Source organism: Bufo gargarizans, chromosome 6 (genome assembly GCF_014858855.1).
Source record: "Bufo gargarizans isolate SCDJY-AF-19 chromosome 6, ASM1485885v1, whole genome shotgun sequence".
Taxonomy (NCBI): Eukaryota; Metazoa; Chordata; class Amphibia; order Anura; family Bufonidae; genus Bufo; species Bufo gargarizans.
The window spans coordinates 65,012,144-65,037,949 of NC_058085.1; the positions used below are offsets into that span (position 1 = coordinate 65,012,144).

The 25,806-nt window shown below is 45.1% G+C and overlaps 1 protein-coding gene across 4 annotated transcripts in view; it reads right to left on the reverse strand.

The window, feature by feature from the left end:
• Positions 1-25,806, reverse strand: part of ITGB4 (integrin subunit beta 4) — a 67,867-nt gene that overhangs the window by 1,434 nt on the left and 40,627 nt on the right. Inside the window, exons 18-41 of one of the 4 annotated variants that reach the window (XM_044300309.1) lie at positions 24,698-24,804; positions 23,408-23,441; positions 22,459-22,644; positions 20,776-20,879; positions 19,338-19,396; positions 19,043-19,066; positions 18,204-18,352; positions 17,940-18,119; positions 15,718-15,866; positions 13,926-14,133; positions 13,689-13,840; positions 13,209-13,389; positions 11,383-11,520; positions 10,291-10,473; positions 10,046-10,177; positions 9,576-9,770; positions 7,961-8,122; positions 4,757-4,897; positions 3,028-3,141; positions 2,796-2,945; positions 2,521-2,709; positions 1,564-1,719; positions 1,282-1,446; positions 215-331 (exon numbers count right to left, since the gene is read on the reverse strand). In XM_044300309.1, the coding sequence (XP_044156244.1) occupies positions 215-331; positions 1,282-1,446; positions 1,564-1,719; positions 2,521-2,709; positions 2,796-2,945; positions 3,028-3,141; positions 4,757-4,897; positions 7,961-8,122; positions 9,576-9,770; positions 10,046-10,177; positions 10,291-10,473; positions 11,383-11,520; positions 13,209-13,389; positions 13,689-13,840; positions 13,926-14,133; positions 15,718-15,866; positions 17,940-18,119; positions 18,204-18,352; positions 19,043-19,066; positions 19,338-19,396; positions 20,776-20,879; positions 22,459-22,644; positions 23,408-23,441; positions 24,698-24,804 (3,375 nt within the window). The remainder of the gene's footprint in view (positions 1-214; positions 332-1,281; positions 1,447-1,563; positions 1,720-2,520; positions 2,710-2,795; positions 2,946-3,027; positions 3,142-4,756; positions 4,898-7,960; positions 8,123-9,575; positions 9,771-10,045; positions 10,178-10,290; positions 10,474-11,382; positions 11,521-13,208; positions 13,390-13,688; positions 13,841-13,925; positions 14,134-15,717; positions 15,867-17,939; positions 18,120-18,203; positions 18,353-19,042; positions 19,067-19,337; positions 19,397-20,775; positions 20,880-22,458; positions 22,645-23,407; positions 23,442-24,697; positions 24,805-25,806) is intronic. The other 3 variants (XM_044300311.1, XM_044300310.1, XM_044300312.1) reach the window with 3 other exon arrangements.

Here is a 25,806-nt window from a genome sequence, read left to right on the forward strand (position 1 = left end):
CCTTTAAGGCCTAATAGACACAACCATATTGCAGCACCACAGAAATCTATGGACCATTACTGTACGGTCAGGTGCAGGACTACAAATATAACAGAGTGCCCACAGCTCCATGACAAGGAGTTGCAGGGACCGCTATACAGCTTCAGTGCAGCCAGTTTAGAGGTCCACAAACACTTACTAACAGCCGAAAGAAAACTGGTATGACGGTTCTTACCCCTGAAGAAAGGCTCTGACGTTGCAGAGTGGGTGACGTTGGTCTGACTGTATTCTGTTGGCAGATGAAAGTCTTCACGACGTGTGATCTGCTGCGTCCCAAACTGAGAGAAGTTTCCTATAAGTAACACAGATCAAGTATGAATCACGCTATAAACACGCCACAGTGTCAAACATGACCTAATAACCTATAGCAGGCATGTCCAAACTGCGGCCCTCCAGCTGTTGCAAAACTACAACTCCCAGCATGCCTGGGTAGCTTACAGCTATTATGGCATGCTGGGAGTCGTAGTTTTGCAACAGCTGGAGGGCCGCAGTTTGGACATGCCTGACCTATAGGCACCAAAGGGGGGGTTAGTTGAATTTCTCAACTGTGCACAAGGATATTAGTTCTAATCTACTAAAACCAGCATAGCGGTCTGCCCGAGAGTGCACCGGATCACTACCTTAGGCCTAACTGTGAGTGTCAGTGTTACATGCATGCAACAGTCCTGGGTGGGACCATACAAAGCAATGTCGGGACGTGCAGTTCATCTGCGTTGCACGCTCTGTCTGGGTTCACACCAGAGCAGAACAACAAAAATAATGGAAGCATCGGAGCCGTGAAATGAATGTAACGAACGGCGCCTGACGGACCCCATTGACTATAGTAGGATCGTTTTACGATTCCATTTCAAAATCACCATTTTGCCCTATATAAGGTCAACCTTTTACAGGGACACACTCCCTCTCCTTTTAGCCCAATTGGCACAAAAATATTGCATATAGCTGCTCAGTTATCTGCAAGTGCCGTTAAAAAATAATGGGTACAGACTCCAAAAATCGCCTACTCGGCCATTTTCAGAGGTCCTCCTATACCAGTGGATGGAGAGAGGCACGGCTGTGCGTCCTGCGCTCCATTCACTGCAGCATGTGCTAGGCCCCCCGTTCTTGAGATAGGAGTGGGTCCCACCTCTTGGACATTTATGGCATGTCCTGTGGTTCTTCCATAAATGTCCAGATGGGACCAACCCCTTTAAGAAAACGTGTTTTAGCAGGTCTACAAATCTCATCCATGCCACCACTTACCTCCATCCTGTGACTCAATTGTGATTATTCCTTCCCTCTCTGGCCCAAATCCTTGTGTGGTTTTGGCCTGCACCTTAAACTTGTAGGGAAGGTTCTCGCTTAGGAAGGGCACTGTCAGGGTTGTCTCGGGCATATCACCTTCCACGTATATATTCCTTGGCTCTCCTGAGATGAAGACATTCACATCAGTATCAGATTACTCTGACCATTTCAATGATACTAAGAGCAATATATGAGCTACGCCCCCACCCCCATGATATGAAGTTGCACCGTCAGTCTCACCTCCACCATGCAGCATTTCACAGGTGACCATGTAACCCAGGATTGTCCCATTGGGTTTTCTTGGTCTCACCCAGCTCAGTTGTAGAGAGTCTGGTGTCAGAGCAGTGAAAACGAGGGGTCCGGGTGCACTTGGGGTGCTCAGAGTGAAAGGAGAACCTGTAAAAAAAGGTAGAAATGACTGAGGCCAAGTTTACTTCTGTGGCTAAAGCTCCATTACAGATTCCAAAACGACAGACCCCATTTTTGCCAGCGGTGATGTGTTCCCCAAGTGGTACATAGCCCAGTGGCATGCTGCTTGGGGGACACATCATTGGCTCACGTGACCTCCCGTTCATTCCAGAAGTTTACAAGCAGGGACCAACGTCTGGCGTACACAGTGGGTGGGGGTGGGAAAAGATGGAAACGAGGGGTGGCTGCCCAAAAGTGTTTCCCTTTATGTAGAGACTTGTATTCTACATGATTAAAAAAAAATTAAAATAAAAAATCTGGAGAAACTATTAAAACTCTGCATTGCGCCGTCCTTCTGTTATTCCTATTGGAAATTGTATGAATAAAGGGGGTGTTGCCATTCCCATTGTCCACAGGACACGTCTTTACACTGACTGTCCGATAATTGCTAACACTGCCATGCTGTGTTGGAACACACTGACTTACATGGGAATAGGCGCACCCAGCGTTCAATTTGTTTACACACTTCTAGGTGGGATAAAAGAGGCACAACTCCGAGTTCGAAGAAAAGATGCTTCATAATTGATATTTAATGGGGAATGCAAGTATTTGTTAAAGCAGACATGTCAGGAGAGGTGAACTGTTAGGGTTAAGCCTATTGTAGAGCTCTTTGGTTGGGATTTTTAAGATGTATCCAATGAACTTGGTAGAATTGATTAGTAGCATTATAACGTCACATTATATAATAGAAAATAACGTAGTCTTATTATGTGATGTGGCAGCGGGTACCTGGTACGGGGCTGAGAGGACTCTGTGGGTCCACTTGCGACTCGATGGTGATCACTCCTTCCCGCTCCGGTCCCCATCCCTCTTCGCTATGTGCTTTAACCCGGAACATGTATGAGTGATTAGGGAGTAAATCTTCTACCACCACAGAGTTCTCCCGGGGATTTGGGATGTCGATTGTTCGTGAGTCACCTGGAAGGAAAGCCATAGTCATATATATATCTCCTCCATCCTACCGTATATTCCTCCTATTATTCCCACTCTTCCATGTCACATACCTCCATTGAGCAGTTGATATTGCACCTTGTACCCCAGCACCTCACGTTCACATTGTGGCTCATGCCAGCTGACCTTCAAGGATGTAGGCCCCAGTGCTGAGAACACTAAGCGGGTGGGGGTGTCAGGGATTCCGGGTGACAGGCGCGAATCTTTAGGAACAATAGGCAAATTTAGGTTAACATTAGGGATTGGCGAGCCTGGAACAGGACATTTATTAGATCTCGCCCCCACCTTGTATGGCCACATCTAAGCTGCTGAGGGCATCACGCACGTCTTCTGAGTGAGTGCGTCCTCTGCCGGTGCTCATCATTGGAGGCAGGCCCAATCTGCTTTGTCCTGATGTGCCTGTACAGATGTCAGAGAGTTATTAAGATCAGATATTGGTATTCTCTAAGCTTGGACATCCACAAAGCTTGATGGCCACTTGTCCACCCACATGCTGAGGACGAGTGTAATGCATAAGCACAGCATCGGGCACTTGTTCAGATCGAAGGCCTTCCAGGATTTTCGTATACGTATCCAACCGTACGTCCGAACACGTGTCCTCCGAGCGTCCCTTTTGCTGATCTGAGCCCCCCGACCTTGAACATGCGCGTCTTATGCAGAGCGGAGCATACACTAGACCCTCATGCATAAATGGTTACAGCGAGGTGGAGTTAACCCCTTTAAGCCCAGAGACTTCAACAATAAACGGAGTCCCTGGCTATGAAATAAGGGGCATTAGCTGAGCATGCTTGGAAGATTATGAGCTGGCAGGCGGGTTAACCCATTCATCATCAGACAGGTAGGTAATGCCTAGTAACATAAGAAGGCTGCTTATACACCACGTTTGCCGTACACGTCAGGAAAGCTCCCGGTGCATAACTCAAACGTACCTATAGGCCCCTTATTCACCCGTTGGTTCTGTGTTCACATGTACCTGCATTGCTGAGAAAAATGTGGTTTTAATATATGCAAATTAGCCTCGAGGAGCAACGGGGGCGTTACCATTACACCTGGAGGCTCTGCTCTCTCTGCAACTGCCATGCCCTCTCCACTTTAATTGACAGGACCAGGCAGTGAAAACATAATCACGTCTTGTCCTTGTTAATCAAAGAGCAGAGGATGCGACAGTTACAGAGAGAGCGGAGCCTCTAGGTGTAAGGGCAACGCTCCTGTTGCTCCTAGAGGCTCATTTGCATAAATTTTAACATTTTTCATCTCTGCAATGAGGACACATATGAACATGGGACCAACACAGATGTCTTCAGCTGCCAGGCGCACATGTAACAGATCAGTCAGTGTCATAGGTACAAACCTGCTGACAGATGCCCTTGCCCATGATTTGTCCTCTTATGTCCTATACTTAGCTTAGTGATATCTGATTCTGGGAAAGCTGTGTGACAATTAGTAAAGCTTTCCAGAAGTCCTGCATGGCAGATCTGCCTTAATTCTCCAGCACGTCCTCCTCGTGGTATTTGTGAACCTAGGTGAGGTTGCGGACCCCTATCTTCCACGTCCTCAGTTGGACTAGGGTAGACCACATTTACCATGGCCACCCCAAGTCCAGTGGTCCTTGGCATCTGCCCAGGTTTTCCTGGTGCTGACGCTACCCAGGGCATATTAGTTGTCACCCATCCTTTCTAAAACTTGACAAAGGAGGACAAATCGGACACCGTTTTCATTTTGGGCGAATGCTCTTGACCTTACACCTGTCTGATATGGGCTGTGGGAAAGCGATTCATGCACTGCGGTCATCACATGCTGACGTAGATTGTGTGGCATTCAGTAATCCTCCTGGTGTAAACCACTCATGCCACCCTTCCTCTAACCAGCCCTTTAGGCTGTAGTGTTGGCACTTAGGATTACGCCATAACGCAGCACAATCGTTTTCAGCCATTGGTCCAGAATTGAAAAGGAAGGTGGGATGAAGCGTCCATGGAAAGCAATGATCGAAGAGCGTGACATGTTTCCATGATACCTATCACCGCGTGCATCCTTCTAGGACCGTCAGCCATAATTATTGTGTCTCGGCTGGCACTGTTGCTGTGGTAGCCCTTCACCTTTGCCCCAGCGAGGCGTCTCCCGGGGTACTCCTGCATCGGATGCAGAAACCCTCCACCAGGACAGGGAAAAGAGACAGCAGGAGATCGTGAGAAAGGGTTGGAGGACCAGAAATCGTAGAAATATGGACTGATAAGAGAGAGATAAGGACAGGAGGGACATGCGTGGAATTTGTGCGTTTCAGCATTGTAAGATTACCAAAGTGGTTATCCTACAAAAACTATTTAGCGTCTGTCCATAAGAGGGGACTTGGGGACCCCTCGTTCTCAGATTCATGGTCAGACCTGCGAACTAATATCCTGTGGATAGGTGATATATCATTTTAATGGGATAACTGCTTTAAAAGGAATGTCACCAGGTTCCTCCCTATCCAACTCTGCATAGACGCACAGCTGTGGTTCTCCTGATTAATACGCTGTTGATCCGAGGCTCCGTTCCTGAGTTATAATACTTTTTCTTAATATGCAAATTAAGCCTTTGGGGCAACAAGGGCGTTACCATTGTTCTTGTTGCACTCAAGCTTCGCTCCTTTCTGTGGCCAGCCCCTCCCTCTCGCTGCGTTACCACTGCTTGTTCCTGTCGATCAAAGCAGTGAGGGAGGGGCTAGTCACAGAAATGAGTGGAGCTTTGGTGCAACAAGAGCAAAGGTGACGCCCTCATTGCTCCAAATACCTAGTTTACATATTAAGAAAAAGTATCATAACTTGCGAACGGAGCCTCAGGTCAACAAAAGAAAAACTGCGTTTTAATGGGTTGAACCACAGCTATGTGTCTTTGCAAATGGATAGATGGGGGGGGGGGAGCTGGTAACCGATTCCCTTTAAGGCTGATGAACATCTGGCCATACACCAGGCATCCTCAAACTGTGGCCCTCCGGCTGTTGCAAAACAACAACTCCCAGCATGCCCGAACAGCCTACAGGTATCAGCCTACAGCAGCGCGTTGTGGTTTTACAACAGCTGGAGGGCCGCAGTTTGAGGATGCCTGCCATACACCGTAGATAGCTGTTGGTGGAACTCTGGTTCCAGACCTCTCATACACATACAGGTCCTTCTCCAAAAATTAGCATATTGTGATAAAGTTCATTATTTTCTGTAATGTACTGATAAACATTAGACTTTCATATATTTTAGATTCATTACACACCAACTGAAGTAGTTCAAGCCTTTTATTGTTTTAATATTGATGATTTTGGCATACAGCTCATGAAAACCCAAATTTCCTATCTAAAAAAATTTGCATATCATGAAAAGGTTCTCTAAACGAGCTATTAACCTAATCATCTGAATCAACTAATTAACTCATTAACTCTAAACACCTGCAAAAGATTCCTGAGGCTTTTAAAAACTCCCAGCCTGGTTCATTACTCAAAACCGCAATCATGGGTAAGACTGCCGACCTGACTGCTGTCCAGAAGGCCATCATTGACACCCTCAAGCAAGAGGGTAAGACACAGAAAGAAATTTCTGAACGAATAGGCTGTTCCCAGAGTGCTGTATCAAGGCCCCTCAGTGGGAAGTCTGTGGGAAGGAAAAAGTGTGGCAGAAAACGCTGCACAACGAGAAGAGGTGACCGGACCCTGAGGAAGATTGTGGAGAAGGACCGATTCCAGACCTTGGGGGACCTGCGGAAGCAGTGGACTGAGTCTGGAGTAGAAACATCCAGAGCCACCGTGTACAGGCGTGTGCAGGAAATGGGCTACAGGTGCCGCATTCCCCAGGTCAAGCCACTTTTGAACCAGAAACAGCGGCAGAAGCGCCTGACCTGGGCTACAGAGAAGCAGCACTGGACTGTTGCTCAGTGGTCCAAAGTACTTTTTTCGGATGAAAGCAAATTTTGCATGTCATTCGGAAATCAAGGTGCCAGAGTCTGGAGGAAGACTGGGGAGAGGGAAATGCCAAAATGCCTCAAGTCCAGTGTCAAGTACCCATAGTCAGTGATGGTCTGGGGTGCCATGTCAGCTGCTGGTGTTGGTCCACTGTGTTTTATCAAGGGCAGGGTCAATGCAGCCGCTATCAGGAGATTTTGGAGCACTTCATGCTGCCATCTGCTGAAAAGCTTTATGGAGATGAAGATTTCATTTTTCAGCACGACCTGGCACCTGCTCACAGTGCCAAAACCACTGGTAAATGGTTTACTGACCATGGTATTACTGGGCTCAATTGGCCTGCCAACTCTCCTGACCTGAACCCCATAGAGAATCTGTGGGATATTGGGAAGAGAAAGTTGAGAGACGCAAGACCCAACACTCTGGATGAGCTTAAGGCCGCTATCGAAGCCTCCTGGGCCTCCATAACACCTCAGCAGTGCCACAGGCTGATTGCCTCCATGCCACGCCGCATTGAAGCAGGGATTTCTGCAAAAGGATTCCCGACCAAGTATTGAGTGCATAACTGAACATAATTATTTGAAGGTTGACTTTTTTTGCATTAAAAACACTTTTCTTTTATTGGTCGGATGAAATATGCTAATTTTTTGAGATAGGAAATTTGGGTTTTCATGAGCTGTATGCCAAAATCATCAATATTAAAACAATAAAAGGCTTGAACTACTTCAGTTGTGTGTAATGAATCTAAAATATATGAAAGTCTAATGTTTATCAGTACATTACAGAAAATAATGAACTTTATCACAATATGCAATTTTTTTTAGAAGGACCTGTACATGCTCTGCTCAGCAGAGCATGCATGTCTACTCAATGGGGAGTGTGGAATAAGATGACGCCAGACATCTCTTTATCCCCTGTAAGAACAAAATATCAGGTATGTTGAAAGCCAGCATCCATCTTACCCCGACATCTGCCATCCAGAAGAGTGGTGATGCCCCCATACACATTAGATCATCGATCAGCAACCTTTGGCACTCCAGCTGTGGTGAAACTACGACTCCCAGCATGCACGCTTGCTTAGCTGTTTTCAGAATTCCCATAGAAGAGAATGGAGCATGCTGGGAGTTGTAGTTTTACCACATCTGGAGTGTCAAAGGTTTTTAATCGGCCAACCCGGGTTCGGCCAGCATCCATCTAATGTGCATGCTCTCCTATATCCACATTGACCACATGTGAGGATAAAGAACACGCATACATCCATTAGGTGCCTATATGTCCGAAGCCAACACTTACTGTGTCCTGTAATGGTGGTCATGTGCTGGGAGCTGGTGCTGCCAAACCTGTAGGAGTCCTGCTGGACGTGGGGGCTGAGCTGCTGGTAGCCAGTGACTGTCCGCGTTAGACTGTTCATTGAGCCGGGGTATGAAAAGTCCATGCGCCCATTAATCAGGTGCTCTAAAAACAAGATCAACACATTATACGTGATATTAGACCTGGTGCTTTCTGATATTAAAATGTCACTTATGCACACAAACGCATTTTTCTTCCATTTCTGTTCCATTTTTATTTATTTTTTTCAGGTCCATATACGGAACCATACATTTCAACAGGGCTTGCAAAAAAAAACTGTAATGCCCACATGTCCGTTCCATGTTCCATAAAAAAAAAAAAAAAAAATAGAACATGTCCTATTCTTGTCCGTTTTGCAGACAAGGACGGGCATGGTTACAATGGGTCTGCAAAAAAAAACTGATGCAACATGGACGTCACACCAATGTCATCCGTAATTTTTTGCGAAACGCAAAATACATACGGTTGTGTACATGAGCCCTAAACCACACTTGCCAATTCTTCCCAAATAAGGGGGAACTCTGAACGGAGGACCGCTTGCTGCCAGCAGTCTTTAGGGTGGTACATAATAGTGCAGAGGACTCTACTGTATCTCCAAAGGCTTCCATATGCATTCCATGTTTTTCTCACTCCCGTCAATAGAAATAGCTATTCTCGTCCACAATGCGGACCAGAATAGGACATGTGGCCACACGGATCCACCAAAAAAATACAGACGTTTGCATGGCCCCATAGAACTAAATGGGTCAGAGCGCTATGTGAACAGTGCACGGATGAAAAATACGGTTGTCTGGTATTACAGCTCAGCCTCATTAATTTCATTAAGGTGAGCTGCAATACCAGACACAGCCCATGGACGACAGTGGCGCTGTTTGGTGCTCCTACACCACCTATTATTATGAAGGCATTGCGGCGAGGGCCGTCTCTAGATTAAGTCATTTCCACAACATGCTTTGCCCACCACATCTGGATCCTCTGCACATCACCTAAAGATCCTTTTGAAGTGTCTTATTTAGGTGTTTTTCCTTTAAAAACTGCCTCTTGAAATAGTTTTCACTTCAAAAGCTTCAACATAGACAGGTAGGTGTCTCTAGCATAGGCATGAATAATAATGCCCTTTCACTAGTGTGGATAGTATGGTGTATGCTGCCATCTTGTGGTTCACATTCATATTGCACCTTATTATTTCATATTCAGTTCCGGTATGAGATAAATGGATTGACAATTTCTTAATATATATTTTTTTATCTAAATGCAAATTTTTTTATTTCTTTTTTTTACATTTCTTTAAGCATGCAGTTTTCTTTTTTTTACGCCATACAGTCCAGACCAATAAAAAAGTATACGTCTAGGGGCAAGGCCATAACCAGAAAAGCATTTTCCAAGCATTTATTGAATAGCCTCTCCATCCACGGACTGCTCCACCACACCAAACACATATAAGAGTGAAGAGAAGACAATCATGCAGCTGAAGGCTGTTAGCACTATACACTGATAGGGGGAGGGAGGAGGAAAACATACAGTAGTGGACCCCCCTTCCCCACCATCTTGTTGTCACCTTCTGCAGTTGCCCGCATGGTGCCCTTCCTCTTCAGAGAACTGGACTGGTCCATCTGATCCTGAAGACTCTCAGTGTCCGTGGACATGGCACTGCTGACTGACAGACGAGGGATGACTTCTACAGGAAGCTTCCATGTGACCTGGCGCAGATCCATTTCAGACCCCAGGAGAGGGATGAATTTCCAGTGCTTGCCTTCAAGGGACAGGGGTGACTTAGATGGGGGGGTATATACTAAGGAAGATGGGGGTGGTGGGAAGGGGGGAGGTGTTGGAATTTATGGGACAGTGTGGATGGTGCTAACAGCCAACAGACTAAGCCTGTAGAACGTAACAATGGATCCCGGCTCAATGTCTGGCCTGGCAATGGGCTGAGACATCATCGTCATCAGATGCTCTTTTAATAATCTACCCTTCCCACTATGAATGGTGTCATGAATGAGGAGATGAAGACCTTGCTTCTTTTCTTACCTGATTCATCAGACACACTGGGCCTTTTGCTTCCCACTGGGGATCGAAGGACATCTGTACTGTACATCAGATAGCTGTCGTATTCTTCTACGCCTTCTGCATCAATGATCGGGATGTCTGGAATAAATGGAACTGCAAGAGACCAGTAACAGAGCCAAATGAAAGCGCGTTATAAACAAAATAATATCCACCTATATTTCTAATTCATTCACCACTGAGTCATTTCAGTCTGGGCGATGACTTACTGGACATTGGGCGAGTTGGCTGGGTGGCCAAGTTCATGGTGGCATCTCTTTCTGGGCCCCAGCCTGCTCTATTACAAGCTTTAACAGTATACCGGTAGGGTTGAGATTCCCTCAGGTTTTCAATGAGGACCATTCGTTTCTTTGGATCATTGATTAGAACCTTCTTCATAGGTCCAATGGGTTCTACCAAAAAGACAACGAAATAAAAATGAACATAAAAGAAGAGAGAGAAGTAATCACATAGCGCTCCCTCTCTCCTCGTTGCCGGAGATGAAATCAAGATTGGCGCATAGACTTTCTATTAAGTCCATCTCGAGCAGAGAGGAGAGAGAGCAATATATGCAAACGCTTCTCTCTCCTCGTTATAGCGATGGATGTGGGTCTTAAGACTCAAATCATCACAGATCAAAACTTTTGATATGTCTCTATGACATATCAATCGTTTTTTTTAAAAGTTGAGTGACCCTTTAAGCCTAACTGTGCATTACAAAAACCTTGTGAGTAAAAATGACTAATAATATATAAATATACTATATAGGCCTCATTGTGTGGGCTGAAACATTGCCTTGGGAATAAATTGGGTCACCATTTTGGAGTGCTGCCTCATTTTTTGGAGATATATATAATGCATTGTGATTTGGTAGAGGTAAGCTTGGGTGGAGTTGGGTAGATTGCCCCCAAATTTTTGGGCTTCAAGGACCTTGCTCATCTATGAAGTTTTCATGTTTCACACGTTTTTTTTATAAAATGGCTGCTGAGGCCAACATAATCACTAATGATCTTATGTTGTTGTTTGGGGATAGATGCTCAGTTTGGGAAAAAAAGATTGCTAAGGTAGAATAACCTGACAATACCCATGCCATGTCATTTTTACAGTAGGCTTTTCCAATATCACCCAAAATCATTTGGGTAGAGACTTTAGTTTGCTCTTCTGACTTATTTTAAGGAAACAATTAACTAGAAGAGGTTGTTATTTCCACCTTTATTAAAAAAAAATTAGGATGTTCAACTCAAGAACAAAGTTCCTGGCAGAGCTACATTGAAGGAGGAGAACAAGGCATCATGATGGTGAATAGCTGGTGATCTACTTACTATTGTCCTCGTTCACCATGCCATAGTTAACTTCGTAAGCAGTGATATTGCCATTGGTCTCAGCAGGCTCTGCCCAGCTTAGTTGTGTCACTGTGCTGGAAATCACGTTAAAGGCTAGACGGCCCGGTTCACTTGGAACTATGGAAGACAAGAAAGGACCAAGTAGCACATCATTTTTGGATGGGTAGGGAATACATTTTCATTACTGTAGTTGTAACTCTTTGACACCTTGTGTACTGGATCACAAGTGGACAAAGCTGAAGTTTAGGGCTGGATTCATACATTGTGTACTAATTGTAGAATTTCAGTGGAGAAATCTGCACCAAAATTCCAGAACAGCATACAGTGTATGGGGTTTTAATCAATTTTGGGACCGCAAAACAGGTAACAGATCACGTGCAAGAGTCCTTAGGGTAAGTCCATATGAGATGGAATTGCTGTGGATTTGATTTGATGTAGAAGACTAGCAGTTGGTTGCTCAGCTGCTCTATTCCTATGTGCTAGTGTTTTTGACTAATGGAGCACCTATCAGGTGCTAATTTAGGGACTGTGATCTATTTAAGCTTCTTTCTGGCCATATACAAGTCTTGTTTTGGCTCGCTAGCTAGGTTCGTGCTTCTTGTTCCTGTGCTGATTCGGATTGCTTGTGTCTTTGACCTCGGCTCATCCTGTGACTACTCTGTCTCTCGTGATTTGTACTGCATCCCATTTGGTCCTGACTTTGTCTCGTCTTTTGACCACTTTCTGTCTCTTGTTTTTGTACTGTGTTGTCCTCCAGGTTCTGACCCATTTACATATGACACTGTCTTTGTGTCGTTTATCTCTTGGTGTTTTATCTCTGCACCTTAGTAGCGTAGGGACTTTTGACCAGTTGCAGTCTTGCTACCTAGGGCTTGCACTGCAAGTAGGTAGGGAAAGTGGGCTGGGTTCTAGGTTAGGGCTCACGGTCTGTGTCTGTCCCTACCTACAGTCATTACCAGGGGCGTAGCTAAAGGCTCATGGGCCCTAGTGCAAGAGTTCAGCTTGGGCCCCCCTTCCCTCAGTGCTTTGTGGCCAGGGGCAGGGACGCACAAACCTTTGTGCCGTCCAAGGCAAAAATTGAAACGGCACCCCCCATGCCAAATTCTTGACCTAGCCCCTTCCCTCTAGCCAGAGGTGTAACTTGACCAGCATGCACTTTCTATTATACTGGTGTCTTCTTATGCAGCACAAGGGTCTTTGGGCCCCTCAGGCTCCTGGGCCCGGTAGCGGCTGCTACCTCTGCACCCCCTATAGCTACGCCCGTGGTCATTACAACCAGGTAGGAGAATGAAATTTTAAAAATCTCGTCCACCTGCTGCCATCGTTTTCCATGTGGAATTTGACCTGTGATGGAGATTTTAAAATCTGCAGCATATCAATTCCTGGTTTGGATTTTCATGTGTAACAAGCAGATTTTTTTGCTTATTCACCATGGATCCAGTAAAAAGGTAGAACCCTATGATGAATACTCAGCAAGATCCATATGATACACATGCCAATATGTGTAGACTTATCGTTAAAGAGGTTGACCGGAAGTGTGGACGTGTCCACCATCAAATGCAGCGCTGCAACCATTCATTGGTCTCAGCAGTGATGTGTCCACAGTCAGGACTGGGTCCACAAGGGACGGAAAGCAACCTCGACACCACTTATTGCTATGCCACAGGAACCCATCACTACATTGTTAGGCCCATGGCCTTGACAAATATCTAGGACTGGGGCTAGGTTAGCGCTGTATATATTAGAGAAGCGTCTTATGGTAGATCACTTATCACATGGTCAAAGCCGTGGATCAGCATACTCACCATCCTCAAGGGTCTGACATGTCACAATGTCGGTATAAGGGCCCTCATCATGCATGTCATAGGCACACACTCTTGTTTCGTAGTCACAGTATGGATATAAGTTGACTAGCTCTGTAGAAGGCGTCTTGGTGTCTATCACAGTAGCATCAGACTCTGAGTCTCCTTGAATCCAGTACCGAACCTACACAATAACACAGTTATGGTTTTTCCTAGAACTGTCTCTCTGGATCCACAGTCAATTGGGGAACACTACAAAAGCTCCAGCAATCATCCGTAAAGTAACCGTAACCATAAGCATATCAGGTTTAGTGAGTAGCATCCCCATTTGCAACTGGACAATACAGCCCAACAGCAAGTGCTAAATATATGCAAACTTATATACTTAGCCTAATGTGCACGATACGTACCTACTGGTGCCAAGGATCCTATGAAGAAGGACATTTTGGAGATAACTCAAAAGGATGATAAAAAGACACTTACTCTGTACCCAGCGACTTTTCCTCCAGGTGGGGGAACCCAGTTGAGCCGGATTTTTCTAGCACTAATAGCCTGAGCATTCAGGTTAATGGGGGCTCCTAACGTTCCGCGAGGAGATTGGAGAGCCTGTTGTGTCATTACTTTTGGTACAACATCTGATAAATGAATTGGACAAGCAGGTCAATGCCAATGTTCAGTAATGCCAGTTTCATCATTGTCTAGAAGATGTCAGTAACTCACCGGCACTGTCATCAATGGTGATGGTACATTGTGGGTACTTGCCAATCTTGGCACCATATTTTGGATTGCTCAGTTCCAACAGGAATTGTTTAATCTGCCTGTTTTCCAACAAGGTATCCATCTCGGATCGGTCGAGGAGAGGAACCAAGATTTGTGACTGAGTTTCATCTCCCTGGAATGTAACTTCACCTTCTGTGAAAGCATAATCCTAAAATAACGATAGGGGGAAAATTACAATGAAAGTGAGGGATCAAACTTAACATCAACATGTGGCTGGTACATACCTATTGATTTACCAGCCACATGTTGCATTATTTGCTTATTTTTTTTATACATATCTAGTACCCACCACAAAGATCAGGGACGCACCTAGAGGAAAGGTGGCTCCTTACTTCTACTGGTGAACACCACTATATCCCTAACCACCTGAGAACGTGTTCCTTTCCATAATTCTTCTTTGTAGGACCTGCAGACGTTCTCTGTCTAGGGGCCCCATAGCACGGTCTACCTTAATGGTATGCACAAGCAGTTTTTATCTTTGTAGCTCTCTATACATAAAATGTGGAAATCTCAAGGTCACAATCTGATGTTTTCTGTCAAACCAAGGAATGTACCTTGATGTAAAAATGCACTGTGGGATATACTGTCAAAGTGGACGTTCACAGCTACCAGATACAGGAATTCTGCTACCTTAGTACTTGGAAATCAGGGAGACCAAGAGAGTTTTGCAAAGTTGTAGGTGTTTTCCCCTGGGTAAGCTACTATGACATCTATAATGACATCACAAGACTGTTTCAGTCAGTAAAACTATTGCATACTTACCAACACCTCTGTTGGTAAATTTGGGGCATTTAAGCCCCTGGCATTCCTAAAACTGCCCAGAATGCCCACTTCTGGGTGGGGTTTGCATTAACCACACCAATTTCAGGTGGGACAAGCCAAGTTTGCTGGGATTGTCTCTGAAAATCTAAGACAGTCCTGGCCAATTAGGTTTTAATCAGGTAAGCTGCTCTGACATCACAGGTAGGTATAAATCAGGTGGGCCACATCCGAAGTGGGTTTCAGTCAGGTAAGCAAGTTTGACATTACAAATGGTTTTAGGTAACCTGCTATGACATCACTAATGGCTTCAGTAAGGTAAAGGCTAATGGTTTCTCTGACATCACAAACTGCTGTGAAATCACAAAGAATGTTTCAATCAGCTAAGTGTGATATCACAAGTGGGTTTAGTCATTTATGCTAGCATGACTCCACTAGTGGGGATTCAAATTCTGTGACATCACATGTGTGTGTTGAAGTAAGGTACACCGCTGTGATATCACAAGTGATTTTCATACTGGTATCCTGCTGTGAGATCATAACTTATTTTAGTCAAGGAAGCTACTGTGACCTCACAAGTATTTTTTAGTCAAGTAACCTGCTGTGACATCACAAGTATTTTTTAGTCAAAAAACCTGCTGTGACATCACAAGGGTGCTGTGACATCATAAGCGGCCTCAGTCAGATAAAGGCTTTCAGTTTCTGTGACTGCCGTGACATCACAAATGGTGTTCAGACAGCTACTGTGACATCATAAGAGGTGTCCACCCTTAAAGGATATATTTGCTCATGTAGGATGTTATGTTCTAAGTAACTTTTCTACTGCCTCCTGCTTGGCCCTGTCTTAACTTTTCCTATTATAGCCCAGTATAGCAAGGCGTGGATGAGCCTCCTCCGGCTCTACGCCATTACGTCCTCTTTTTATGAGCATTCACAAGCTAGTCATGCAGTAGTCCACCAGATCTGTGCCTACCTTTCCGTCACGAGCTGTCAGGTCCTGGGTACGATAGGTCACCTGAGTCTTGCCACTCTGTAAAATTTCGCGTGAAAGAGGAACACGAGCAAATTGGTCCTGGCGGCTGTAGGTGAAAGCTGGCTTCACAAAGGTCACAACGCTCTTAGCTATGAGAGAACATAGAGATATTAATGAATTCCAGAACCATCCCATCATCTCCTGCTTGTTCAGTGCCTATAATGAGCTTTCTCTAGCGATTTGTATTTTTACACTGGTTAAAACATGTAATTTCTTTTTCCCACTTTGGTACCTTGAAAAATCTGCAAATAGATCTGCACATATTAACAGATTTTGGCTCAAATGTTTCCCATGACAATATATAATGGATGAAATTTAGCCAAAACTCTCATGCTGTGGCATTAAATCCACAATTCACTCCACATTTTTGGTAAGTTTTTGAGAATTCTTTTCATTTGCATTGTACTTTTAATGAATATTTACAAGACAGAATCTGGACCCGACAATTTGCAACAAATCAGGCATATGTGAACACAGACTTGCTGTACAGTCGTGGCCAAAAGTTTTGAGAATGACACAAATATTAGTTTTCACAAAGTTTGCTGCTAAACTGCTTTTAGATCTTTGTTTCAGTTGTTTCTGTGATGTAGTGGAATATAATTACACGCACTTCATACGTTTCAAAGGCTTTTATCGACAATTACATGACATTTATGCAAAGAGTCAGTATTTGCAGTGTTGGCCCTTCTTTTTCAGGACCTCTGCAATTCGACTGGGCATGCTCTCAATCAACTTCTGGGCCAATTCCTGACTGATAGCAACCCATTCTTTCATAATCACTTCTTGGAGTTTGTCAGAATTAGTGGGGGTTTTTTGTCCACCCGCCTCTTGAGGATTGACCACAAGTTCTCAATGGGATTAAGATCTGGGGAGTTTCCAGGCCATGGAACCAAAATATCAACGTTTTGGTCCCCGAGCCACTTAGTTATCACTTTTGCCTTATGGCACCGTGCTCCATCGTGCTGGAAAATGCATTGTTCTTCACCAAACTGTTGTTGGATTGTTGGAAGAAGTTGCTGTTGGAGGGTGTTTTGGTGCCATTCTTTATTCATAGCTGTGTTTTTGGGCAAAATTGTGAGTGAGCCCACTCCCTTGGATGAGAAGCAACCCCACACATGAATGGTCTCAGGATGCTTCACTGTTGGCATGACAGAGGACTGATGGTAGCGCTCACCTTTTCTTCTCCGGAAAAGCCTTTTTCCTGAAGCCCCAAACAATTGGAAAGAGGCTTCATGGGAGAATATGACTTTGCCCCAGTCCTCAGCAGTCCATTCACCAAATTTTCTGCAGAAGATCAATCTGTCCCTGATTTTTGGAGAGAAGTGGCTTCTTTGCTGCCCTTCTTGACACCAGGCAATCTTCCAAAAGTCTTCGCCTCACTGTGCGTGCAGATGCGCTCACACCTGCTTGCTGCCATTCCTGAGCAAGCTCTGCACTGGTGGCACTCCGATCCTGCAGCTGAATCCTCTTTAGGAGACGATCCTGGCCCTTGCTGGACTTTCTTGGACGCCCTGAATCCTTCTTAACAAGAACTGAACCTCTTTCATTGAAGTTCTTGATTATCCTATAAATTATTGCTTGAGGTGCAATCTTAGTAGCCACAATATCCTTGCCTGTGAAGTCATTTATATGCAACCCAATGATGGCTGCACGCGTTTCTTTGCAGGTCACCATGGTTAACAATGGAAAAACAATGATTTCAAGCATCACCCTCCTTTTAACAGGTCAAGTCTGCCATTTTAACCCAATCAGCCTGACATAATGATCTCCAGCCTTGTGCTCGTCAACATTCTCACCTGAGTTAACAAGACGATTACTGAAATGATCTCAGCAGGTCCTTTAATGACAGCAATGTTAATTTTCATGGCAAAGAAGGACTATGCAATTCATCTGATCACTCTTCATAACATTCTGGAGTATATGCAAATTGCTATTATAAAAACTTAAGCAGCAACTTTTCCCGTTTCCAATATTTATGTAATTCTCAAAACTTTTAGCCACGACTGTACAGTAATCTATGGTAGGAAACAAGGACGCTCCCGGAATGCAGTGTAAATGGTGTTCAAAGGCAAAACGATAGTTTAAATAAAGTTTAGCAAACAGGTCCATGAGAGCCGAGTGATTTTTATATGATACTGTGCACATCATGACTGGTATCCCACCTTGATCTTTGATGATTGTGATGTTGACATTTTTGCGTCCCAAATGGGCTGCTCCTGTGGGAACATCTAGAGCTTCCACAAGTAGCTGCTTCTCATCATCATCTTCTGGTCGGATGAAGAGGGGAACTCGCACATCCACCATTTCCACCCCCTCTTGGAATTCCACCAGGCCGTGGGCATCTACAGTAAACACAGGGGGCTCCAGAGATCAGAAAATGTAATGGCACAAAGCAAAAGTAGAACGTAGAGGACCTTAGTTTTTACCTCTGTCAGACGTGACTGTGTAATAGCCTGGGGTGACCTTCAAGTCCTGGAAAGCTTCTTGGGAGACGTGTTTTTCTGTGACTTTTACAATTTCGGGTTCAGCTTCTCTTGGAGCCATTAATACAGTGTCTGCGATTGTATGGTCCTGCCTGAAGGACGTGATATAAAGATGTCAAACGAAGGTGGCCTACACATTAGACTAAGACCAATTTTGGCAGGACTTGCTGACCATTTAAGGCTACTTTCACACTTGCGCTTGATCGGATCCGTTCTGAACGGATCCGATCATATGCTTATTGTTTATTATTTAATGCTTTGGGCCTTTAATCATGTTGAATCTCAACATGCCCAATACTTTCTTCTCAAACTACTACATAAGGTGTCTCCTCTCACCCCTGAGAACAAATGCACACTTAGGCAAACTGAGCATGCATATGTATGGACTCCCATAAATCAGAAGCTCAGCCCGACTCACTTGACTAAACTGTCTGCAGTACCACACACAGCCACACTGGTGTAGATGGCACTGTGCATGGATAAACAATGAAAGGGCTTTAGATCTTTAATTGTTGGAGTCCTCGAAGTTAGACCAGCACTGGTCATATATTCATTTCCCAGGCAACCCCTTAAAGCAAGGATGCCCAACCTGTGGCCCAGATGTTGCAAAACTACAACTCCCAGTATGCCCAGACAGCCTACAGCAGGGCATGGTGGGAGTTGTAGTTTTACAACAGCTGGAGGGCCGCAGGTTGAGCTTCCCTGCCTTAAAGCATGAGATGTTCAATACTTTTTTTATATGGCAACACAATTTCACAAAATTATAAGTGTAAGTATTGTACCTTTTGCCAGCGTTGGACTGCAGCCTGCGAGGAGAAGCAAACAGAAGAGTAAATTTAATATTGTATATTTGTAATAGACTGTAATGCACTGAGAATGCCACCCAAAATGAAAATGGTCTTTGGTGGTCCAATAAAACAGTAGGCCAATATAGGTAGGATAGAAGGGGATTGAAAACCTGGATCCGGGGTGTTCTTCTCAATGAAGTCATCTTTTGGAGAAGTTTCACTGTATATTGTATTTATGTTGTAGTATATTTTGGGAGGAGATGATTTTGTGGAACAGTGGACGTCTTACCGGAATGTGGTCTGCTTCACCTTGTGAGTGCCTGGGATGACCTTGTAAACCTCGTTCAGCTGGGAAGGATAAAAAATGGGAATTATGGTATCCAGATTTCCTGACCAAGGTTCCTGGTGACCTCTCCCCATAAAAATGAAGTGTCTATTATTTCTGATGCGATATATTCTTAGCTTTTTAGTATGAACAAGTTGAAACAAAGTATGTGTGTTTATAATAGGAGGTATAACTCGAAGACCCTGGGCCCCAGTGAGAGATCTGTAACCGGCTCCCCACCTGCAATGTGCTTTCTATAAGGCCTCATGCACACGGCCGTTCCGTGCATTAAGGACCGCAATTTGAAGTCCCCAGTGCCCAGGCATCCGTCCGCACTGCAAAAAAATAGAACATGTTCTAGTGCAGGGGAACGGACAGAAACACAACGGAAGCACTCCGTAGTGCTTCCATGCCTCCGTTCCGCACAGCAGCTCTGGATTGCGGACCCATTCAAGTGAATAGGTCCGCATCCGTGATGCGGAGAGACAACGGCCGGTGCCCGCATATTGCGGACCCGCTGTTTGCAGGCCGCAATACAGCAATGGCCATGTGCATGAGGTATGATGATGTATTCTTATGTGGCAGAGGGGTATTTGAATCCCCTCAGGATCCTAGACATAGTAGCGACTCCTACATCTGCACCTCCTATAGCAGTGATGGCGAACCTATGGCACGGGTGCCAGAGGCGGCACTCAGAGCCCTCTCTGTGGGCACTTGCACCCTGGAAAAGTCTATGGTGTACCAATATGCCTTAGGCCTCCTGCACACGAACCCCGTGGCCGTGCTGCGGGCCGCAATGCAAGAACACTGACCATGGGGCAGCCGCAGTGGATCACGGACCCATTCACTTTAATGGGTCCACGATCTGCAAAAAGATAGGACATGTTCTATCTTTTTTCGGAACGGAAGTACGGGATGAAACCCCATGGAACCTCTCCGTAGGGTTCCGTTCTGTGCTTCCGTTCCGCACCATTCCGCATCTCCGGATTTGGCGGACCCATTAAAGTGAAAGCGTCCGCATCCGTGATGCGGAATGCACGTGGAGCGGTGTCCATGTATTGCGGATCCGCAAATGCGGTCCTCAATATGGCAACGGGACACCTACAGTCATGTGCAGGAGGCCTTAGACTTTTCCTGCCATTCATCAGCGCAGGCGTACTATGAACACCACAGGCAGCGCACTGAGTGTAAACAGGCTTTTATAGCGAAAAGTACATGGAAGATATACTATACTGGACTGTAGTATTCAGGGGAAATTTCCATGTTGGCACTTTGTGATAAATATGTGGGTTTTGGGGTGCAGTTTGGGCACTCGGTCTCTAAAAGGTTTGCCATCACTGCCCTATAGCTTTGCCGCTGATTATAATGGCTATTCAGTGTCTTCATTTAACTCCCAACTCACCGTATCTTCTACTTCTCTGCGTAGTAGATCACATTCCCGCGACTGAGGCTTGGACAGGTTTTCAGTGAAAAGTCGAGCCAACCGTAGTGAGACACCATATGGGACTACAAAATGAAATGGGGATTATTTTTCAGAAGTCATTGATAGAATTTCATCCCCTTTCACACACACATATATATATACACACATATATATATATATATATATATATATATAATTATTACCAATAATAATAAATAATGAACACATTTTATATGTACAGGGTGAGTCAAAAGTCTCAGGACACCCTTTCATTGGGAGAGGGGGGGTCTATATTTTAGGTTATCTCTGGAACATGTCTGCCATCTTGAAAGCCACCATAAGGGGCACATTTTTCCAATGGGAAGTGGGTCATGCCGCATATCTTAGAAGAAATAATTTTATTAGAAATCGATTTCCACAATCAGATTTGCAACTTCAAAGTTCGAAGTTCTGTGTTCAGCATCAGGTGCAACAAATTGATCTGTCAAATAGCTGTGCATCACAGGGAACGTTCCTAGCAGTGATGGCCAGTTCTCCGTGTTTGCCCGCAAACACATGCGAGCTGCCATCTTAACTCATAAGTCCGGCGATGCACAGGTAAGTCCTTACCTGTGCCTGTGCGCGAGCTGGTCTGAAATGAAATTCGGTCTCTGGGTGCAGGCAGTTCTAAGAACAGCCCGATGAAGGCCCCCGGCGGCTGTTCTCAGAACTGCCTGCTCCCGGTGACCGCATTTCATTTCAGACCGGCTCGCGCACAGGTAAGGACTTACCTGTGCATCGCCGGACTTGTGAGTTAAGATGGCAGCTCGCATGTGTTCGCGGGCGAACTGGCCATCACTGGTTCCTGGTTGTTGCAACTTTTGTTGTTGAAAACTTTTGAACCACAAGAGATATTGCAAATCTTATTGTGGCAATCGATTTCAGAGAAAATGTCTTCTTTGATATGCTACATGACCCCCTTCCCATTGGAAAAAAATTGCCCTTTATGGCAGCTTTCAAAATGGTAGCCACGTTCAGAACATAGCCTAAGTTAGGCCCCCTCACCCATTACTTGCTGAGGTATTCAGGGTATTCAGATATTTCATTTTCCCTTTTGTTTCTGAAAAAGCGGTGTCCTGAGACTTTTGGCTCACCAGGGTGTGTGTGTATATATATATATATATATATATATATATATATAGTGGGGATTCGCTCTGGATTCGCTCTGATAGACAGGATAAGCGGACGCAGTATAGAGGCACAAACCAGTTCTTAAATCAAAAGGTTCAGTGCTTATTCACACATTAGCAAGTTCACAAAACAAAAAGTCACTTTGCAGTATTGGTGTTAGTTCACCCTAGACGGGCTGTTCTGCCACGAAAAGTCCATCAGCAGGCTTTAGTCTGCCTGTTTCCCCTCACAAGGGTCTCAGCCCTCCACCCCGGCACAAGCCTCAGATCCCAACACAGAGATTCCTTCTTCTGAGCCCAGCTGTCTTTTAAAGGCAGCTAGGTGTTGCCAAACCCCGGATCGGCACTGAAAATCCAGTCCGGTGTTTGACCCCACCTGGCTGCAAGTCAGCGCAGCAGCACACGCTGTAGGAAAATACCCGTTTTCCCAGACAACGCCCTTTACTGTGTCACAATATATATCACTGTAGAGCCTTCAATTTAATTTTTGTACCTAGCTCTTTAGGATTTAGATCCCCTGGTGATGGAGCTGGACGGTGGACGTTGTTTGTGATCTTCCATCTAACAGTGTCTCCGCCTTTGAGGTTTCCGTTTCGTACTAGCGGAGTGTTCAAGTAGTCAGACGACATCAGACTTTGGCGCAGCATGTAGTGGTCCTCCTTAAATCCTACAGCGCGACCTGCGGATGACATAATACTGATTAGTTCTGCTCGGTCATGGATGAATTCAATCATTCTCCTATATATTACCTACACTTATGCTACTACGGAGCATACACTGTATATACTTTAATTCCCTTAGTTACACCCTTCAGGAACAGGAACGATCCAATAACAGAGCTGGAAAGCTGAACCTACACTATAATATATCTGTCCTCCTGGCATGTATCATGTAAAGGGGTAATTACAATAATAGAACATTAATACATTACATGACAAATATTTGTGGCGTATAGCAGAATTGATGTAAATCGGGCGGATTAAGTGGCCCAAAGGGGCTGTTTCTCAAGCTTCGGCCCCACGACAAAAACAAAGTATACTAAAATGCAGACCTGAGGCCTGTGTTGCCAATTCCCAGCGCGGGCAGTCACGATGACATCATCTCACCGCCAACATCCTAACGCAGGCAGTTGCAATGACATCCTTGTCTGCGCTGCTCTATGGCCTCATAGGGTTCAGGTCTAGAGGCTTGTTGCCTATGAGAGTGAACGGCAGGGACGGGAGTCATGGGCTCCCATACCCCGCCATGGTACTCCAACGCAATGCACTTGGGCAGCACATTTGGGGCCCAAGCCCTGGATGTTTGCCCAGGAATATTGATGGTCGCCCCGGGCCCCTCAGCAGTATCAGGCCTACGGCGGCCGACCCAAAAATCCCTATTGTAATCCTCCTTTGTGTACAATATACATACATACATATATACATATAAATATCGCCCATTACCTCGTCCACAGCAGGGCAACAGAGCCAGACACGCCTGCAAAAAACACAAGTCATGATTAATTTCTGAAATACAGGGACAATGAAGTGACCAGGGCACAAACCTGGTAACATACAGTTTCCATATACATGACCCTAACCCAGAGTTATATTGGTGCACAAATGAGTCGAAAGCAAGTTCATCTCTGCTACATCTGCAGTGTAGTATGGTGTAGCATTCATGTAAACTGAACTAATTTCAGAACTATTAAATCCAACCCTTTAAGGCAGGGATCAGCAACCTCCAGCATTCCAGCTATTCAGAAACTACAACTCCCAGAATACTTCATTCATTTCTGTGGGATTTAGAAGAACAACTGAGCCATTGTCATGCCCTGCTCTGACTATGTGCGGAGGTCGGCCAGAATAGCAGCACGTGTTTAGTGTTTGTTTTGGAGTCGTGCTGGATCGGCCTCCCATCAGGTGCACTGGGTAGGGTCATTAGTTTAAATGGCTCTCAATCCCAGTGCTCTGAGCGGGTTATAGAAATCAGTCTGGCCTTGGAAGCAAGGAAGGTTGTCTGTTCCAGCTCAGAAAAGATAAGTGTGGTTTCAGTTTTTGTTGTTTGCTGTCTACGTTGTGTTTGTGTTATCTCTCCCATCCAGGTTTTGTGCGAGCAGGCTGCTCCTATTTCCCCTTTTCACCATCTCAGGGAATCTAGGGTGTTTTAGCCCAGGCACGGGGACACATCATTCCTACCACCAAGGTCTGAATGTGGGCTGAGCAGTGCAGGGAGAGAGGTCAGGGATTAGTTAGGAGGTGACCCTTCCCCTGCTTCTCGCCTAGAGCCTGGTTGTTGGTTTATCTGTGTGTCTGAGTGCTCATCCGCCGTGACAGCCATTTTCTCGCTCCCATCAGTAGCAATGACTCTTCTTGTCTGCAAAACGGACAGGAATAGGACACGTTCTCTAATTTGCGGAACAGCCACACGGATGCGGAAGGCACACAAATGACATCAATTTGGGGGGTTTCAGAGATGGCCACACAGTGCACCGTTAGTCCCCGCTCCTGTAATGTGCACCACTCTTGTTTACGACATGGAAAATAGATATAGGCAGCCACCACGTGACCCGATGTCTGGGGGCCACACAGAATGGCATTATATCAGAAGCAAATGGAGGTACAATATGACTCCACATGCTTGGAGTTCCTAGAAAGAGGTAATGCGGCAGGTAAGAAAGAGGTCATGAGCTGCAGGATTACAACGGGCAAAGCAGGTGCATTCTAGTTACAAGTATACCGCCCTGTTCTTACCTTACAGCAGGCACAGTATTTCCAGCAGAGCAGCAATAAGAGGCCGAGGAGCAGCATCAGGAAGATGAGAAGAGGAATGAGCCATAAAAAGGCACCGGGAGGACACTCTAAAGATACAGAAAGGAAACAATGCTGTGAACGTGAAATGATGAGGGTGATACCAGGAGCAGGGATTAAACATAAATCACTATTTTCATTATTTATGTAGATCCCTAAAATACTATCATGAACCTAGATGAGGAGTGTGGGCAGATGAGGAAACAGCAAGTGATCAAGCAGCACCGATAGTGTTCCCACCTTATAAGGGGTGGTATCTGAACACTTTTGCAATTGCATGTAATTACAAATTTATTATAGCTACTGAGTTATTCACTGAAATCTATCCGTAGAGCGCCACCTGCTGTTTGCTTTTTTCTTACTTCTCTGTCCTGCTCACTAAGATGGAAGCACATGCTCAGCTCCATCCTTCAACTACCACCAGCTGCCGCAGACTGGGCACACCCTCTGAGAAAGTACTCGTCCTCTGAGAAAGTACTCGCCCTCTGAGCTGCCAGCATCAAATAAATTTAGCAGAGCAGTGAATGGGGAGATCTCTGGATCTATGTGAGGTACAGGGCTGGTTCTAAGTTTTGTCATGTACTAGATGATGTATGATTTTCATTTTTTACATTACTCATTAAAGCTGGCCATACACTAGAGATTGTTGACAACTGAAACACCTAATTTAGACCATTTTCGCCATTACTGCAGGTGAATGTGACAGATTCTATTTCTGACTTATGCAGATATCTGTTGAATCTGCTATGTTGGCCTGTCGTTGTAAAGTCGTACATATCGAAATACAGCTCTATATTTTATCAATGGAAGCTCAGACCAGCGCAGTGAGATCGGTGAATCGCTGTTTTACCTTATGGCACTGTCTTCCAAAACGACAACCATCAAAGGCCAACTGTAAGTGGACATCATACAAAACACGGCCAGGTGAAATGCCTAATGTATACACAGCTTTAAGACTGCAAAGTTGTGAACAAGCATTTAAAATAAGGTTTTCCTGCCATACAAAGTGATATTACTAGGATATGCAATAAGGGAATGTGAAGAGCCTCACC